The sequence below is a fragment of the Bombyx mandarina genome, chromosome 20 (genome assembly GCF_030267445.1).
Source record: "Bombyx mandarina strain Sakado chromosome 20, ASM3026744v2".
In the NCBI taxonomy this organism is placed as follows: Eukaryota; Metazoa; Arthropoda; class Insecta; order Lepidoptera; family Bombycidae; genus Bombyx; species Bombyx mandarina.
In genome coordinates this window covers 8,445,976-8,464,611 of record NC_143226.1, presented here as the reverse complement: position 1 = coordinate 8,464,611, position 18,636 = coordinate 8,445,976, and the positions used below count along the sequence as shown (strand labels likewise).

The following is an 18,636-nucleotide window of genomic DNA, read 5'->3' as shown; positions in this document are numbered from 1 at the left end:
GTTGTACTGTAAAAGCTGAGACTTAGAATTCATGTCCCAAGGGAGGTGACGGCATTTACGTTGTAAATGTCTATAGGCTCCGGTAAACACTGAGCCACCAGGTTTGTCGAGTATGTCGGTATGTATACGAGAACCCAAAAATATCCTGTTTGGCGCCCCACAAAAAAAACCTTATTTCATTTCAATGACATTATGGCGTTTAAGAACGCACCATTTTTCTATGATGCGTTAGCCAGAACGCACGGGAGGCGGAAAAAAGAAGATATTTTACCGCCAAAAAAATAAGACGAAAAAAATAATAAGTGATAACTGAAAATTATGTAAGCCGCTGCAACCTGTCGCTAGCGACGAAGGGCTCGACGAGCGAATTAACCCATAAACACAGCCTACTAAGTTTCTCGCCGGATCTTCTCAGTGGGTCGCGTTTCCGATCCGCTGGTAGATTCAGCGAAGCACTGCTCTTGCTAGGGCCAGTGTTAGCATCACGCCAGTTTGAGCCCCGAGAGCTCACCTACTAGTTAAGGCTACGCTGAAGTAGACTCTTAAGGCTATCAGTTTAGGTAGAAAAATAATAATAATTACGAGTGATTCAAAAACACGATTTTCACGCGAAATAAAGAAGGGGCTCTATTCGGACTCCCTCAACGTGTTAAAAATTATAGTCAAACCAGTCCCACTTTGCTGGCCGTTCATTGATTTAACTTTGATCTCACTTCTGTCAAGCTACATAGAAGCCAAACTAGATGTATTATTACATTACAACAATAACAAAAGAAAGTTTGGCGTATAGGATTCAACAAGTTTAAATATATCATCGAACGTATTAATATATTGATAGCGGAGGCGTTATCTGAATATAACTTTATGAATGACTAATTCAAATCCGGGAGGATAATATCAAAAATTATGCTAACTCTATGATTAACTAATTCATTGGTGGTAGGACCTCTTGTGAGTCCGCACGGGTAGGTTTTACCGCCCTGCCTATTTCTGCCGTGAAATAGTAATGCGTTTCGGTTTGAAGGGTGGGGCAGACGTTGTAATTACACAGAGACCTAAGAACTTATATCTCAAGATGGGTGGCGCATTTACGTCGTAGATGTCTTTGGGCTCCAGTAACCACTTAACACCAGGTGGGCTGTGAGCTCGGCCTCCCATCTATGCATTATAAAAAACACCAGTGAAAGGCTGTACTATAAAAATATTTTTGATTGATGCCGTACTTCCATTTTTGACCACTGTTTTTCTCTCTCTACCGGTTCTTCTCAATCGTTTCGCTCTTGACTGAGTGGTCCTGAGTGGTTATCATATACTGTTTGTTCGAGGGGGCAGACTTGACGCGTCTCACGATGTCCCAGCACCTCTTCCTACCAGTTACCATAGCATACCATTCAAAACCGATTTGATTTAAAAAAACTTGTATAGATGTTTCAAATATTTTACAGATATCATGATCACTCAAGGTAAATACTAAAGGATGTAAGCTCAGTCAAGTTTTTAACATATCCCCCATGTTTCCAGAAGCTGGTTGTGGGTGGTCCGAACCAGCGCAACTGGCGCGGCATCCTGATCGCATTACTGGTCATCGTGGCTGTCCTCGCCCTCATAGTCACTTCCGTGGTGCTTCTGACTCCTCCTGACGAAGGCCCGAGGGTCAAAGGCAGGAGGTTCCGCATCCAAGACTTGCTCAACAATGAATTGGAACCGATTAGATGGAACGGGACGTGGATATCGGGTGAGCTGTTAATGACTCTCTTCTTTTTCTCCACCTTATCCCACTAGGTGAGATCGGCACAGCTAATTTTTCTTTTCCATTCTCTTCTATCAGCCGTCACCTCAACACTCACTCCTCTTTCTCTCATATCGTCATTCACACACTCCATCCATGCCTTCTTCGGTCGACACCTCTTCCCCCTCTACCTTGCACTACCATTTCCATACATCTCCTAGTCACATGCATCTTCTCTCTACGCATCACATATCCATACTACGCTAACCGTCCCCTCTTTAATTTGTTGCTTACTAGGGCTACTCTCACACTTCTTCTGATATAATTCTGTTAATGACTATTGTTATTATTGGTACGCGTTGTTGTGTCGTTTTATTCAGTCAAAGTTAAGTGGCTTTTTTTTCTTTTTTTTTTTCACGTTGTCGTGGCCTAAAGGATAAGACATCCGGTGCATTCGTATCTAGCGATGCACCGGTGTTCGAATCACGCAGGCGGGTACCAACTTTTCTAATGAAATACGTACTTAACAAATGTTCACGATTGACTGCCACGGTGAAGGAATAACATCGAGCAATAAAAACGAAACCCGAAAAATTGTAATTTGCGTAATTACTGGTGGTAGGACCTCTTGTGAGTCCGCACGGGTAGGTACCACCGCCCCGCCTATTTCTGCCGTGAAGCAGTAATGCGTTTCGATTTGAAGGGTGGGGCAGCCGTTGTAACTATACTGAGACCTTAGAACTTATATCTCAAGGTGTGTGGCGCATTTACGCTGTAGATGTCTATGGGCTCCAGTAACCACTTAACACCAGGTAGGCTGTGAGCTCGTCCACACATCTAGGCAATAAAAAAAAAGTGTGTGACCATGAAAGCCGGCAATGTAAAGCGTACAGGCCCATTGACTACAATAAACAGTACAAGACAACATGTCACCACACTAATGAACTCTATGATCCACTTTCACGTTGAATGAAGAATATAACAAAAAAACTCAATTGAACATCACTAGCAAATACTAAAAAGAATACTTAACAACGAAAGAGGGTATTATGATAGATGATCATATAGCTTAAAGCACCATTCGAGCTAATCTTGTAGGGTGGGAAATTATATCGTCCCAAAAATGGTAAAATTTATATTTTGAAATACTATACAAATATGTTATCCACGGTGTTTCCCGAGCGCTATGACATATCCTTCTTCAAACGAGGCTTGTGGAGAGTACTAAGCGATAGGCAGCGGCTTGGCTCTGTCCCTGGCATTGCTGAGGTCCATGCACGTCTGCCTATAAGGGCAATAAAAAAAATTTAGACATAAAACTTAAAAAAATAAGTTGGATTTTATTATTTTATAAGTAAAAAAGCTACAGGAAAATCTCTTTGGTTATATTGTTGTCATTGTATCATGTATTGTGTTCAAAATTTTTCAAAAACAGAAAATGTTACAGGTAAAATAGTTTCCCGCAATTTTTCTAACGTTTTCCATCCAACATAATAACTGATTTTCAACTCAACAGCGATGATCAGAAAATACATATTGCCATTGGATCCGAGAAGTTCTCGAGTGCAGAAGTTAACTAGATGTCGAGCAGCGCAAATGTCTTTGTGACAGCAGCCTACAAATCAAATCAAATCAAATAAAAAAAAATTTTTTTTTTTTTTATTCAACATAAATGAAAGTACATACTTGTTGAACGTCAAAAGAACTACCACTACCACACTTTTAGCTTAAAAACGATTAAACCTTCGATTCGACATAAGATCTTTATGACCACTTTATTACCATTTCCCATTCGCACATTGTTCAACCGAATCTTTCTCGCTTCTGGTTTCTCGTGTTCTTTCTGTAGTGAAGAATGCATAGCCTACACGGTGAGACACTCTGTCGGCTTGAGTCTGTCACGTCGACACAGCGGCTGACTAAATGTCTTTGTGAGACATTTTGAGAGCACTGCCTGAAAGCACTTACGCTAGACATTCAGTGTTTGTCTCCTAGTCTCGGGGGCTTACCAAATATACCTACGTGTCAGAGAATATTTATTATATTCGTAACTAATACACTTTGGTGAAAGGTTTTTGATATAGACGAAAACCCGTATTGTCGATGATCGAATATTTGTCAATACAAGAACGAATGTATTCAATTATTTTTGAACTATTGATATTGCTCGGAGTGCGCTCTGATTAATGTTCAAGAATGATTTCCACGGTGATGGGACAATTACGGCACGGCTCCAAGTGGTCACAGCGATACAATTTTATTTATTTATTTTAACAGTATTTTATTTGTCATCTAGTTATTAATTCCTCTGCGTTTCCAATGAAATATATATATATATTTTTTTTATTGTTTAGATGGGTGGACGAGCTCACAGCCCACCTGGTGTTAAGTGGTTACTGGAGTCCATAGACATCTACAACGTAGACGCGCCACCCACCTTGGGATACAAGTTCTAAATTCTCAGTATAGCTACAACGGCTGCCCCACCCTTCAAACCGAAACGCATTACTGCTTCACGGCAGAAGTAGGCAGGGCGGTGGTACCTACCCGCGCGGACTCACAAGTGGTCCTACCACCAGTAGCATCCAATTGAAAGCAAACCAAACAGATTAAGTCATTTATCCATTTAAAAAAAAAAACTAAATTATTACTATCGAAAAGTCAATCTGATGCCACAAATTTTCTATGAGCACGCGATTCACATAGCTCTTGTTTTTTATTAACAAAGAAAATCAATAGAAATTACCGGCTAATGTTTGTGTTAATGGTTCACAGCATGTACGTTTGTGAAATGGGCGTTTCACGCAAAACCATTTATAAGAAAACGAAGCTAAATAGTCCTTAAAACGAAGCTACTAATTTTCGCGACTGGTAGGCACTCTCAAAACCTATTTTAAAAGTATTTTCTTGTTCCTGATTTGTGAACAAACTCATAGCTTCATCTGGTATTGAGACTATACGCATAATAAGATGAAAATCACCTCTTTGAGACCTAAAATCTAAATTTTAATTAGGATTGCGGGTGGCACCCATTTCGCTCTTCAGAGCAGAACCCATTATCACTTCGCCGCAGAAATAGGTAAGACGTTGCTAGCAGTCCTCACAAAAGCAATTGAGTTAGACAGGGAAATAAACACGAGAAAATGGAATATGCTGAGTAGTTTCGTATCTATTGAATAGTAGAAAAACGATCACTATAATATTCAAACAGATCATCATATGGCATCAAAACGTTATAGTTCAATCGTATGTAAGGTACTGGTGGTAGGACCTCTTGTGAGTCCGTGCGGGTAGGTACCACCACCCTGCCTATTTCTGCCGTGAAGCAGTAATGCGTTTCGGTTTGAAGGGTGGGGCAGCCGTTGTAACTATACTGAGACCCTTAGAAATTGTATCTCAAGGTGGGTGGCGCATTTACGTTGTATATGTCTATGGGCTCCAGTAACCACTTAACACCAGGTGGGCTGTGAGCTCTTCCACCCATCTAAGCCAAAAAAAAAAGGTGTAAAAAAAACATATCGGAACCGATACATACTAGGCTGCACTAAAAGTATCGGGAATGGAATATTTCCACTGTTCCTATCATATTAAAATGTTTTTAATTGAAAACTCCTTGGTTTTAAAAATCGAATACCATTTATTTATTTAAAAAAAGATTCTCGGTCTTGTCACGAGGTTTTGTCAAACTTGTTTAGTCGTTGACAAAATGGAATTGACTCGAGAAAATTCAAGAGCGATGATTTATTATGACTTTCGAAGTGGTTTAACACAAAAACAGTGTGTTGACCGGATGATTTCTGCATTTGGTGATGAAGCCCCATCCAAAACCACAATTTATCGCTGGTTTGCTGAGTTTCAACGTGGACGTGTCAAGCTCAGTGATGATCCCCGTCAAGGTCGTCCAAAAACTGCAGTCACCCAAGAAAACGTTGATGCTGTGCGTAAGCTGATTGAGGAAGATCGACATGTGACATACCGCGAAATTCAGGCAACTTTAGACATTGGCATGAGTCAAATACAAATAATCTTGCATGAACAATTAGGTCTAAAAAAGCTGTTTTCCCGATGGATACCGCATTCGCTCTATGAAGAGCAAAAAGCGGCTCGCGTTACTTTGTGCGTCAGAACTCTCGAAAGATTCCACGCAGGATCCTCAAATGCTGTATACAACATTGTATCAGGTGACGAATCCTGGATATACGCGTACGAACCCGAAAGAAAAAACCAGTCACGAGTTTGGGTGTTCGAAAATGAGTTAAAGCCAACAAAAATTGTTCGTTCACGGAGTGTTGCAAAAAAAATGGTGGCCACGTTTGTCTCCAAAACCGGCCATGTTACGACTATTCCTCTTGAGGGACAAAGAACGGTTAATGCAGAATGGTATGCTAGCATTTGTTTGCCACAGGTCGTTTCTGAACTCCGTAAAGAGAACTGCAACCGCCGCATCCTTCTCCATCACGACAATGCGAGTTCTCACACCGCGCACAGAACAAAAGAGTTTTTAGAGCAAGAAAACATAGAATTATTAGACCATCCGCCGTACAGCCCCGATCTAAGCCCTAATGATTTCTATACTTTCACACTTTCCCTAAAATAAAGAATAAATTGCGTGGACAGAGATTTTCATCACCTGAAGAAGCTGTGGACGCCTACAAAACGGCCATTTTGGAGACCCCAACTTCCGAATGGAATGGTTGCTTCAATGATTGGTTCCATCGTATGGAAAAATATGTCAAATTTCGCGGAGAATACTTCGAAAAGCAATAAATACATTTTTAAATAGTAATGTTGTGTCACTTCGTTAATTCCCGAAATTTTCAGTGCCGCCGTCGTAATGAACTATTATCCAAGCGTTTATTAGTTAAATTTCCTATAACAATAAATCTATATTTTGAATCACAATCAATTCCTATACGCACCATGGAGGATCATTTGAGAACGGCTTGATTGATTTGATTGATTTATTTTTCGTTGGAATCGTAAGTCTCGAGAATAGTTACGTCCGAAATATTTGTTTTTACAATAAGCGATATATTAGACGATTTCACAATTAAAGTAATAAGCAAATGTAAAATAACGCAATGAAGTGGTCGTGGCCTGAAGCGTGGCGTCCGGTGACTGGTTATTAAGGGCTGCGAGGGATGTAAGTGTTCATATCCCGCAGACAGATGCTAATTGATTCTAAAGAGATATACACTTCCACGATGAAGGAATTTTTTTTTTTTTTTTTTATTGCTTAGATGTGTGGACGAGCTCACAGCCCACCTGGTGTTAAGTGGTTACTGGAGCCCATAGACATCTACAACGTAAATGCGCCACACACCTTGAGATATAGTTCTAAGGTCTCATTATAGTCACAACGGCTGCCCCACCCTTCAAACCGAAACGCATTACTGCTTCACGGCAGAAATAGGCGGGGCGGTGGTACCTACCCGTACGGACTCACAAGAGGTCCTACCACCAGTAATTACGCAAATTATAATTTTGCGGGTTTGATTTTTACTGCACGATGTTATTCCTTCACCGTGGAAGTCAATCGTGAACATTTGTTGAGTACGTATTTCATTAGAAAAATTGGTACCCGCCTGCGGGATTCGAACACCGGTGCATCGCTTCAACACGAATGCACCGGACGTCTTATCCTTTAGGGCACGACGACTTCTAAAATTAAGGATTAAGGATTATTTAATTAATTAAGGAGCACCATCTTGTACAGGGGACAAGTTGATAAAGTGTCCGTCTGTAAACAGCGAGTTGTTGTTGAAAGACTCACCGACATAGCACTAGTGTAGGAAGGGGAAATTATATTTAAATACTAGCTGACCCGGCAAACGTTGTGTTGCCTTAAATAAGATTTCTAGGGAAATTCTAGTGTAGTAAAAAAAAACCTCATTCAACCACATAATACCTCATTATAACCAAAAAAAAATTATCCAAAAAATAAAAATTTTTAGGGTGGACAACCCTTATCACTTAGGGGTATGAAAAATAGATAGTAGCCGATTCTCAGACCTACTGAACTAAAAAAAACATGGCTGAAAATTGTATAGTGAGTAAGACAGGACCGGCGTCGTCCTCATCCCTACTACGTGATGTTTGCTGGATGAGTGGTGAAAAATTATATTAAGAATAAGGATACTAAGTTTTACTAATTTTAATTACTGTAGGCGTAACGTTAGGGTATCACTGACGTATCTATTACTCCTTAGCCGATTTTGGCCATAGCGAACACTTCAACCCATCGCCGTAGAGCTAACCTAAAATCGGAGTCCTTTATATGAAAGCGGTCATTTGTGCAGGATATATTAATGTGCGCAAGTGTACGCGCTACACACAGTTGCACATACTCATTTTCATCTTTATAAACCCAGTGGAACTGGGACCATCGTGTCTAATTCTACCGAAAAGTACTAGCTTAAGTTTGAACAACAACTCTGATAAAACACAATTGAGACTTCGTCTTCATGTCAGTGTCAAGACGAGGGGCGGCTGTCAGGTTTCGATGCATATGTGATTCACTTACCACTTTACCTAAAACCGGCACAAAACCGGCCCTGGGCACTTTTGCGTGTCAGATAATATTAGTTGGTACACATTTGGCTAGTCTGCCACATCTTCCCTCGCTACAATAATCTCGCGTATCCTGATGACCTAACGAGCCTGCAATGACTGAAGAAGTTGAAAAAAAAAGTTATTTGTAACAGTATTTTTAATAATATTCTGAAGGTAATATCAAAAAATCGCACTTAATTATTTAATGAATTTAGATCAGTATTTTACACACACCTTTAGTACCGTGTACCTGCGAAAGCCATGGAAACATGCGCTGACAAACTTTCAGCTTTTATAAAATAACGAAGGTCTGGGGCTCACGGGCTTTTAGACCATTAGAAAAGCTACGCCATCGGTAATTGTTTTAATTTAAAAATAGTCAAAAGAATGATTTAAATAAAACACGAAACGGATTGAAATCAATGGCCATATAAAAGTTTTTACCGCACAGTACAACAATAAAAGAATTTTATGATGCAATATGATTATTGATCACTAGTTTATTACGCAGATACTCGATAACGTGGTTTAGTATCGATATAAAGATTGTAATACGAATAAATGATTTGAATCGGTGCGTACTGCCCTGCTCAAGGTAGTGTGGAAAACACGACACATCTTTTGTTACTGGGACATTCATTATCCTATTATATTACAATACATATACTTATATAGGTACCACCGCCCTGCCTATTTCTGTCGTGAAGCAGTAATGCGTTTGGGTTTGAAGGCTGGGGCAGCCGTTGTAACTATACTGAGCCCTTAGAATTCATATCTCAAGGTGGATGGCGGTATTTACGTTGTAGATGTCTATGGGCTCCGGTACCTATTAAAACCAGGTAGCTGCTCCATGATAGTGAGTTGGTCCATACATGCAAACAAAATAGAATAAAAAAAAACTGATTTTAATTTTTTTTTATGTCACGTGCCGTCGTTATATATGTCATCATCATCATCTGAAGCATTACAGCCGCGAGTGGACCTTAGCTTGGTCCTGTAAGTTTCTTCAGTTTGTTTCCAGTGGCTTTCCTCCTCCAACTTGTCACCTCTAAGTTTCTGGCATACATGCATACAAGCACAATTAAGTTGTTAATAATTTACCTATCTTACAATTATTGTCACTTGTGGAAATTAGCAATGTCAAGGGTTCAGCTTTCAAATCAATAGCGCTCTAAGAAATGTTTCTTTCATGCCGCGATCAGTAGTTTCAAGAAATTTGCAAGAATCACAGCGAAGCGTGATCGGGTTTACTGGTATAATTTAATAATCACTGTAGGTGAATGCATCGGTTTGATTTACTGTTGGAGGATTTCTCTAGGAGTGAATGATTCTCTGATGAAAAAAATCAGTGAATGTGACCTCAAACAGCCATACACAGGAATCGATATGATAAATCTTATCTATATATATAAAAATAAATTGATGTTCGTTAATCTCGCTAAAACTTGAGAACGACTGGACCGATTTCGCTAATTTTGGTCTTAAATTACAGTCCAGAGAAGGTTTAAAAGGTAGATAAATGTGAAAATGATCGGAATTAAATAAAAATAACAATTTTGTTGTTCCTTTGATGTGTCCCCCGTCGGACGGATTATTTTTCTTTGTTTTATACAAAAGTTTAGGTCTTTTATTTATCGATTGAGGCACTACGAAGTCTGCCGGGTCAGCTAGTATGGTATAAAAAATAGAGAGCACTAAAATTTCTCACATTACAATGAACCTAAATGTCTCGCTATAGTAGAAGAACTATCATTAAAATTATGAAAAAACACAAGCTGGTATTAATTTACATTAGTCTACAGTATTAATTCATTTTTGTTATCTTTGGTTAAGATACTGTAACTATTGGAGTGAATAGATAGCAATTTGTGAATTTCACGAAATTAATTCAGACGAAAATCGTTGGAATTGTGGTTACCATCTTGAGAGTACTTCAGAGAATTTATCATCGGGACTTCATTGTTCAGTGAAGAGATCTGATTCTCTCAATTGTAATGGTACCTATTCTTACAAATAGCCTTTTTTTATTGCCGTATAGGCAGACGAGCATACGGCCCCCTGATCGTGAGTGGTTGCCGTCACTCATGGACGTCAGCAATGCCAGGGGCAGAGTCAAGCCGCTGCCTACCGTTTAATACTCTCCACAAGCCTCGTTTGAAGAAGGACATGTCATAGCGCTCAGGAAACACCGTGGAGGGGAGCTCATTCCATAGCCGGATGGTACGTGGCAAAAAAGATCTCTGGAAACGCACTGTGGATGAACGTAGTGGCTTCAGGTAGTATGGATGAACTCTACTCCGGTGGCGGGCGGTGCGATGGTAAAAGCGAGATGTCGGTATCATCTCGAACAATTCCTCAGAGCACTCCTCATGGAACATACGGTACAGAATACAGAGGGATCCGAAGTCCCTCCGCAGACCCAGAGGTTCCAAACGATCCGTAAGAATGTAGCCTTTCAATATTGCTACGTATTTGGGAAGAAGCAGATGAAGAGTTTATTATTTATTTTTCTATTACGAAAGTACATTCTCAATCGGTGGTGAAGTCCTGACTTTTGAAAAAGTTTTTAAGTTTGGGAATTGCGGAGGAAAATGATTGCGAATAATAAGGATAAATTATGGGAAATTAGTTGCAATAGCTTGGGAGATTCTGTTTACCAGTAGCTTTTGATTAATAGCTGGACTCACAGATTTTATTAAGACGCTTTGACCTTAATGTGACTTATGCGTCCATTTCTATGCTTACTTTGTTCCCGTAGGATGTTTTCTTTTTTTTAATGCTTATATGGGTGGACGAGCCCATAGACATCTACAACGTAAATGCGCCACCCGCCTTGAGATATAAGTTCTAAGATCTCAGTATAGTTACAAGTTATGCTTAGGGAAACATAATTTAAATACATAAAAACTGTGGTGACACAGTTAATCGGCAGCGTTAACCAATCAAAGCAATTGAACGTGAACCGATCAAATATTATAGTTTCGCAGTTTAGCAAAAAATTGCAGCAGAGATACTTCCTAATAAAGAAAAGTGATTTTTCATGATGCGCATGCAGTGTGACGTCACGCCACGCGCTTATTCACACAACACTACACAAGCGCAACGTGTGAATGTGTTGAACGCGAGCTACATGGTAGGCGGAGTGAGGGGTGTTAGGTTTTTTTCGTTACGGAATTTCATGATTCGGTCGCCGCGCTCAAGGCCCGCGATAAAAGCTATGCAATAGCTTAAAAATTAATTTAAAGTTTTTGACCATATACTTTAGGCATAGTTGTAGATTTTTTTTGTGTAAAAAATACCTTATTACAACTAACATAAGGTCTATTTAATTCTTTTATAAACTTTTGACAACGTCTTTACAGAGTATATTCGGTTGGATACCTACAAATTGAAATGCTTTTTATCGATATCGATATGTCGCTATGTCCTCTTTATGAATCGCTGTGCCGATTATATCTGCGAATAGAGAAATCTTTAGCCGTGAATATAGGAATTGGGTCGCATTTTATTAATCTCCGTATAGTGACAATGCGATTGAAGGAAGCGCGAATAAGGAGCTTTTACTGTACTGACACCAAATGCTTCCTCCTACCGTTCGACACAGGCCCATACTAAATGAGCTGGAATTACAGTTTGTCCGCCAGCACAGATTAATAAAAAACAGTTCACAGTCGAATCTTCTGGTCTCATTGTAAATGAGTGGTCAAAACTCAAATGTGCCTCTGTCTCCTTCACGCTAACAACCCACATACGTTCTTCTCTAAGCCGTGCTTAATTATTCATGGGTCGGGCTTAAGCGCCCCTTGCGAGTTCCAGTTTAAAACAACAACTGCTTTTTATTGTTCAAAAATTTCTCTTGTTTCGACAAAAATTTGTATTCGAAACAATTTCGAGCGCATAATTTCAGTTTATGTGTATTTTTACGGTTTAATCTCGCATTATCTATATATTAATACGTGAAGCAAAAACTTTGTATCCCTTTTTACGAAAATTTCGCGGACGGAGGAGTATGTAATTTTCCACACTTATAGAGAATATAGAGAAGAAGTGCACAATGCTAATATTTTTTTTAAAATAATGCATAAAAGATACATTAAATCAATAAAGAAAACATTACACACATTACATACCGTGTATTTGACGCACACACGCATGCATACTATTTCTTGTCAAACTTTTGTTCTTGACGTCTGTGGTCAAATTGAGAATAGATTAAATATTGTTTGTCTTTGTTAATATTTTTTATAGTGTAGCCTTGGCGAAATTTGTGACTATAGAAGTATAAAATACAATCATAATAGTGTACAAACTTCCAATTCCAATTAATCATAGTCGAATTTCGACTACTGCGGGACCTCTAGTTTTTTTAAATTCGCATATTTCGCATAGTATTTCTGATGTTTCGCCAGGTTTCGTGGTCACGGAGGACTAAGGTTGTTATTTGTCGATAAATTGAATATTGTTTTGACTACCGTTTATTTTTCTATAAAACATAATATATGTTCTATGACTCGTGAAAAGCAAAGGAAATACTAATTTGAAGATTGATAGATGATTTACCTCAAAAATGATGATTAATTCATTATGCCCGCGTAATTTCCCGCTTTTTTGGACTCGTGAAGTAAGTGAATGTAATATGATTGAGAAGATGGAAATAAAATATAAAGAAAACAATGAGATAGTTAGAATGAACAAGAGCGTATTTAAGACTGAGAAGTAAGTAACTATTAGTTGGCAACAATGGTAGCAATACGTGACTAGGGTCGTTTTTTTTTTACTGATAGCCTATACTATTAATTTATTTATCATTAATTATTTGTCTAAAACTTGCAATAATCAAACTTGCTATCAAAATCAGCGTGAACAAGTTTCTTAGCGCTTCTGTTAGTGCTTATACTTGTAGTTTGCATCATCCGTCCGTCTTATCATATTATCTTTATACTTAACTAGCGACCCGCCCTCGCTTCCTCATATAAACCTTCCTCTTTAATCACTCTATCTATTAAAAAAAACCGCATCAAGATCCGTTGCGTAGTTTTAAAGATTTAAGCATACATAGGGATATAGGGACAGAGAAAGCGACTTTGTTTTATACTGTGTAGTGAAGAACAGTTTCTACAATCACATGTCTGTGTGCCTCTGTATTTTCGTTGAAAATTTGCTGTTTTTGTTTTAGGTGACGAGTTTTTGTACCGCGACGCATGGGGCGGTATCAGTTTGATGTTCGCAGCCAATCAGACCTCGAAGACGCTGATGCCAAATTCAACATTTGTAAGTCAATTTTTTTATTTTAAGTTAAGGATATTTCAGTGAGTAATTTTTGTGGCGGTAGGGCGTTTTATTCGGCTATGGCCACCCACAGGCCTGTGAGCCTCATTGGAGGTTCGGCTTCCGGCCGGAAAACAAAAAAAAAAGGATTCCATCCCCTTTTCATTACCATTTAAATTGAGATGGGTAGTGCAAGCGTTCGTCGAACTAAGTAAAAAAAAAAAACTACCCACAGTTTACGGGGATATACGAATTGACAGTACAATTCACAATATGCACTCAGCGTAACCGATAAAGCCGTTGCCCTCACATCTATAGCCATTTCAATATCTGATTTTGTAAATTGGTCATATCTTGAATCTGTTTTTTTCTTTCTACTTTGGACTAAAAGTTTTTCCATTGACATGTTCTTGTTTTTCACCACAATGGCTTTTAATCATAAAGCTCTCAAGGAAATCTAGAATTTTTTCTCTTCTCTAGATCTTTACAAGAAAAACAAGAACATCAGTATTTTTTTATCTTTATTATTAAGTAGTTGCTTCAACGAAGTAACATTTGCGTACGTACCAGTCGCAAGGATTAAGCTTTTCCCGATTAAAGCTTACCCAAAGCGAATGTCAACTGTGCTTTGAAGTGGATACGAAATGGTTATTTGCGTAACGTGGTTTTAAATTGTGTACAAGAAAATAACCTTAATGTCCTCTTAGAGTTTAACTGTATCTGCCTATTAACTAAGTTAATGTCACAGCCTGGAGACAAGATCCTGTTAAGTACGCTATAAGAACGGATAACTTACCCTCCGGGTAGTTAAATACAGTAGATAAATTACGCATCGTATGGTAACTGCCTTCAGACCGTATTATTAACACAGGTAGCTTACCACCATTTTGTCTACTTTTGCGTATATGGCAGTTTTTTACTGGTGGTAGGACCTCTTGTGAGTCCGCGCGGGCAGGTACCACCGCCCTGTTTGTTTCTGCTGTGAAGCAGTAATACGTTTCGGTTTGAAGGGTGGTGCAGCCGTCATAACTTTACTTGAGACTTTAGTACTTATATCTCAAGGTGGGTGGCGCATTTACGTTGTAGATGTCTATAGGCTCCAGTAACCACTTAACATCAGGTGGGCTGTGAGCTCGTCCACCCATCTAAGCAATAAAAAAAATACACACACTTCTAACGCTAGAATTCATTGTTGCAAGAATGTGAAATATGTCAGAGCGACACCAATTTACCATATGCGCCCAGGTTTATCTCTCCCAGGCGACGTTCTGCATTGATCTGCAAAGACGCGAGCGCGATATTAACATAGCAGCTTTAAAGAAACGTATTTATTCTGCGCAACAAAATTACCAGTATTTCAGTAAAATGTATTGTCTGTTCTCATTAAAGGAATTGAGAAAGAAGGATAAAAATCTCTGAGGGATTCTTTATAAATATCGAGACTGGGTTTTAAAACGGTCTGGAAATAGAAATGCAAACTAACTATCTCGAATTCGAGATATTTGTAGAAATGTTGTATTTATTTATTATGTTGTTCGTTTTTGTTGAGCTTCGAAGTGACGTTTTGTTGATGTTTAACTTTTTTTTCGCCTGTAGCAGACGTAATTTTTTTTTACATTGCTGCTATCGTTGGACGTTGTCGCGGCCATCTCGCCTGGTGCTAAGTGGTCACTGGAGCCCATAGACATTCATCGCGTCAATTCCATCGTCCATCTTGAGACATGAATTCTTCTAAGTCTCAGTTTTTACAGTATAACGCAGCCGTTATACTATAGATAAACAGAGTTTTGACGGGTTCTTATCATGATTTTTAAATGGTACACGTCATTTCGGATCCTCCCGATCCAATAGCGATGCTTTTAGGTACCTCAAGCACCGGTCACCGCTCTCGTCCAACCCGTCGCTTGCGACGAAGGGCTCGTCGAGTAAATTAATCCACAGACACAGCCCACTGAGTTTCTTTCCGGATCTTCCCAGTGGGTCCCGTTTCCGATCCGATGGTAGATTCTGCGAAACACTGCTCTTGCTAGGGCTAGTGTTAACAACGTCACCAGATTAGAGTCTCGTGAGCTCATCTACTCGCCCGGACAATCTAGAATCTAGTATAAGGTTACTAGAATAAGTAGGTAAAAAAAAATGGTTTTTATAATACATGATTTCAATTTTGACGTCTCACTGATCTTGACCATGACGAACGACGCTAAAATATCTTAGCTCATGAAACGTCCCCCTAAGGGCTTCGGACTCCACCCGCTTTGTGCGGGGAGGAACCTAGGCGTGGGGCGGCGTGGTAGGTCGCGTTCCCCCGACCGCTCCGGGGGAAGGTGTAGCGCGGCGCTATCAATCGGGCTCTTGGCTCGTCGACCGAGGGAACCGGCGGTCGTGTTGCTGGCGGCCGTCGGTCCGGCGTCTGGGGGACGGCGGGATGGATGTAATGTGCACTGCGTAAACCCTGTCCCGCCGTCTCAATAGCTCCGACTGGGTTCCCACCCGGTCCGGGGTAGGGCGCCGGCGGTGAGCGGCAGGAGTTTTTAGTGAGGTTCGACTCCCACATACCCCACCTGCCGTGCGGGTGGGGATCCGGCGATTTTCTCCTGTTCTAAAAAAAAAAAAAAGCTCATGCAACGTAAAAGTCGTGGTTAGAACGAGTTAAATAGTTTATGTAAGGCGTTTGCTGTTTAGCCGTGTAAGGTAAAAAAAAATGGAGCGAAAAGACAATATTTACGTATTCTAAATGTCAAGCAAAAAATCTATATATTAATACGTGAAGCAAAAACTTTGTATCCCTTTTTACGAAAATTTCGCGGACGGAGGAGTGTGAAATTTTCTACACTTATAGAGAATATATAGAAGAAGTGCACAATGCTAATATTTTTTTAAAATAATCCATAAAAGATACATTAAATCAATAAAGAAAACATCACACACACTACATACAATGTATTTGCGCACACACGCGTGTGTACTATTTATTGTCAAACTTTTGTTCTTGACGTCTGTTGTCAAATTGAGAATATCTATATATTAATACGTGAAGCAAAAACTTTGTATCCCTTTTTACGAAAATTGCGCGGACGAAAGAGTATGAAATTTTCCACACTTATAGAGAATATAGAGAAGAAGTGCACAAAGCAATTTTTTTTTTTAAATAATGCATAAAATATACATTAAATCAATAAAGAAAACATTACACACACTACATACCATGTATTTGACGCACTCACGCGTGCATACTATTTATTGTCAAACTTTGTTCTTGACGTCTGTTGTCAAATTGGGAATAGATAAAATATTGTTTGTCTTTGTTAATATTTTTTATAGCGTAGTCTTGGCGAAATTTGTGATTATAGAAGTATAAAATACAATCATAATAGTGTAAAAACTTACAATTCCAATTAATTATAGTCGAATTTCGAGTACTGCGGGACATCTAGTTTATTTTAATTAGCATATCTATATTAGAAATTAAGGATGCCAAAAATATGTTTTATCGCTGCACAAACATCTATGCGCAAAGATTGAACGAGCAACTTATCCTGGCGTTGACTTTGTTATTTATTGTCGTTCCAACTCTGAAATATTGCTGAAGTTGCCGACGTATGAAATACTATGGCGAACTGTATGCAAAAAGAGTTCCATGACTACATTCGTAAGTTTTTCATGAATATAGAGAGAGTCGTGAAAATGAAGAAAAGTAAAAAAATATATTATATTATATAATATTTATTTCCTACTAGTTTTAGGGGCCTTTTGTGAGCCCGCGACGCATCACCCGGCTTATTTCTGCCGTGAAGCAGTAATGCGTTTCGGTTTGAAGGTTGGAGCAGTCGTACTGAAAAACTAAGACTTAGAACCCGTGTCTTAACCGTGTTGTTGATGTCTATGGACTCTGGTAACCACTTAACACCACACAGTAAGCTCGCTCAACCATCTTGGCAATAAATAATAAAATAGTAGTATATACTATTTATTGAGTAACATAGACCGGTTCTAGTTCTATTCACGTAATTTGATAAGTATCGGTTTTGTATATCTATGTTACATACGTACCGATATTTGGATACGTTTTTTGCCTATTCTTTTTAGTGATAAAAGTGTTGTTGATATAGTAAAAAGCGGTGGTAAAACTATGACGATTTAAAAGTGGCTGAAAAGCTCTCCTCCCTAGTTTACATACTCTAGCTCTACCTACGTAAACTTAATTATTGTAACTACCAAAATTGTACAACAGTGAAAGCTTGAAAACTGTATAAACGTGTCTAACGGCCATGTACGGATGGTAATTATTATATTATTAATGACGGTGGTTACCAAAAGATAATCTTTTTTATGAAAAAATTTTTATTACCCGAGAAATATCTCGGGGAATAAAAAACGGAGACTTTAAACTAAAAGCCCGTGTCTTAGCGTGGGTAGCGGCATTTACGATGCTGATGCCCATGGACTACGGTGACCAACATCACGTGGGCCGTCTAAGCAGTAAATAATATAATAATATTCTTAATAGCGTCACTGAGTCATTGTTACGTCATTAGTTTCCGTCTTGAATAGCACCGTCCCATAGTTTCTCATGATTGACGAGCAGCTTTTTCCGCCCAAAAAAATAATCGCATTTATTTGGGCATATTGTCATGCTTATGGGCTCCGATAGCCAATACTAGATGGGCTGTTAGCTCGGCCGCTTAGCAACAATAGACAATCATACACCAACATAAGTAACAACATAACCTTTTTTTTTATTGCTTAGATGGCTGTACGAGCTCACAGCCCACTTGGTGTTAAGTGGTTACTGAAGCCCATAGACATCCACAACGTAAATGCGCCACCCACCTTGAGATATAAGTTCTAAGGTTTCAAGTGTAGTTACAACGGCTGCCCCACCCTTCAAACCGAAATGCATTACTGCTTCACGGTAGAAATGGGCGGGTGGTAGTACCTACCCGTGCGGACTCACAAGAGATCCTACCACCATTTTTTTTTTTTTTTTTTTTTTCATAGCAACACAATTGACACAATGTGCAAATGTACGTGAAATTTATTATGAACTGTACAAAGCATTATAAATGTATAGTACAAAAATAGTATAA

General features: G+C 39.1%; 1 protein-coding gene across 2 annotated transcripts in view; it reads left to right on the top strand.

Annotated features, from left to right (window-relative positions):
- Nucleotides 1-18,636, top strand: part of Dpp10 (Dipeptidyl peptidase 10) — a 166,174-nt gene that overhangs the window by 55,068 nt on the left and 92,470 nt on the right. The window contains exons 2-3 of one of the 2 annotated variants that reach the window (XM_089736021.1): nt 1,525-1,735; nt 13,458-13,552. In XM_089736021.1, coding sequence (XP_089592147.1) covers nt 1,525-1,735; nt 13,458-13,552 — 306 coding nt within the window. Of the gene's footprint in view, nt 1-1,521; nt 1,736-13,457; nt 13,553-18,636 lie in introns of both variants that reach the window. The other variant, XM_089736020.1, reaches the window with a different exon arrangement.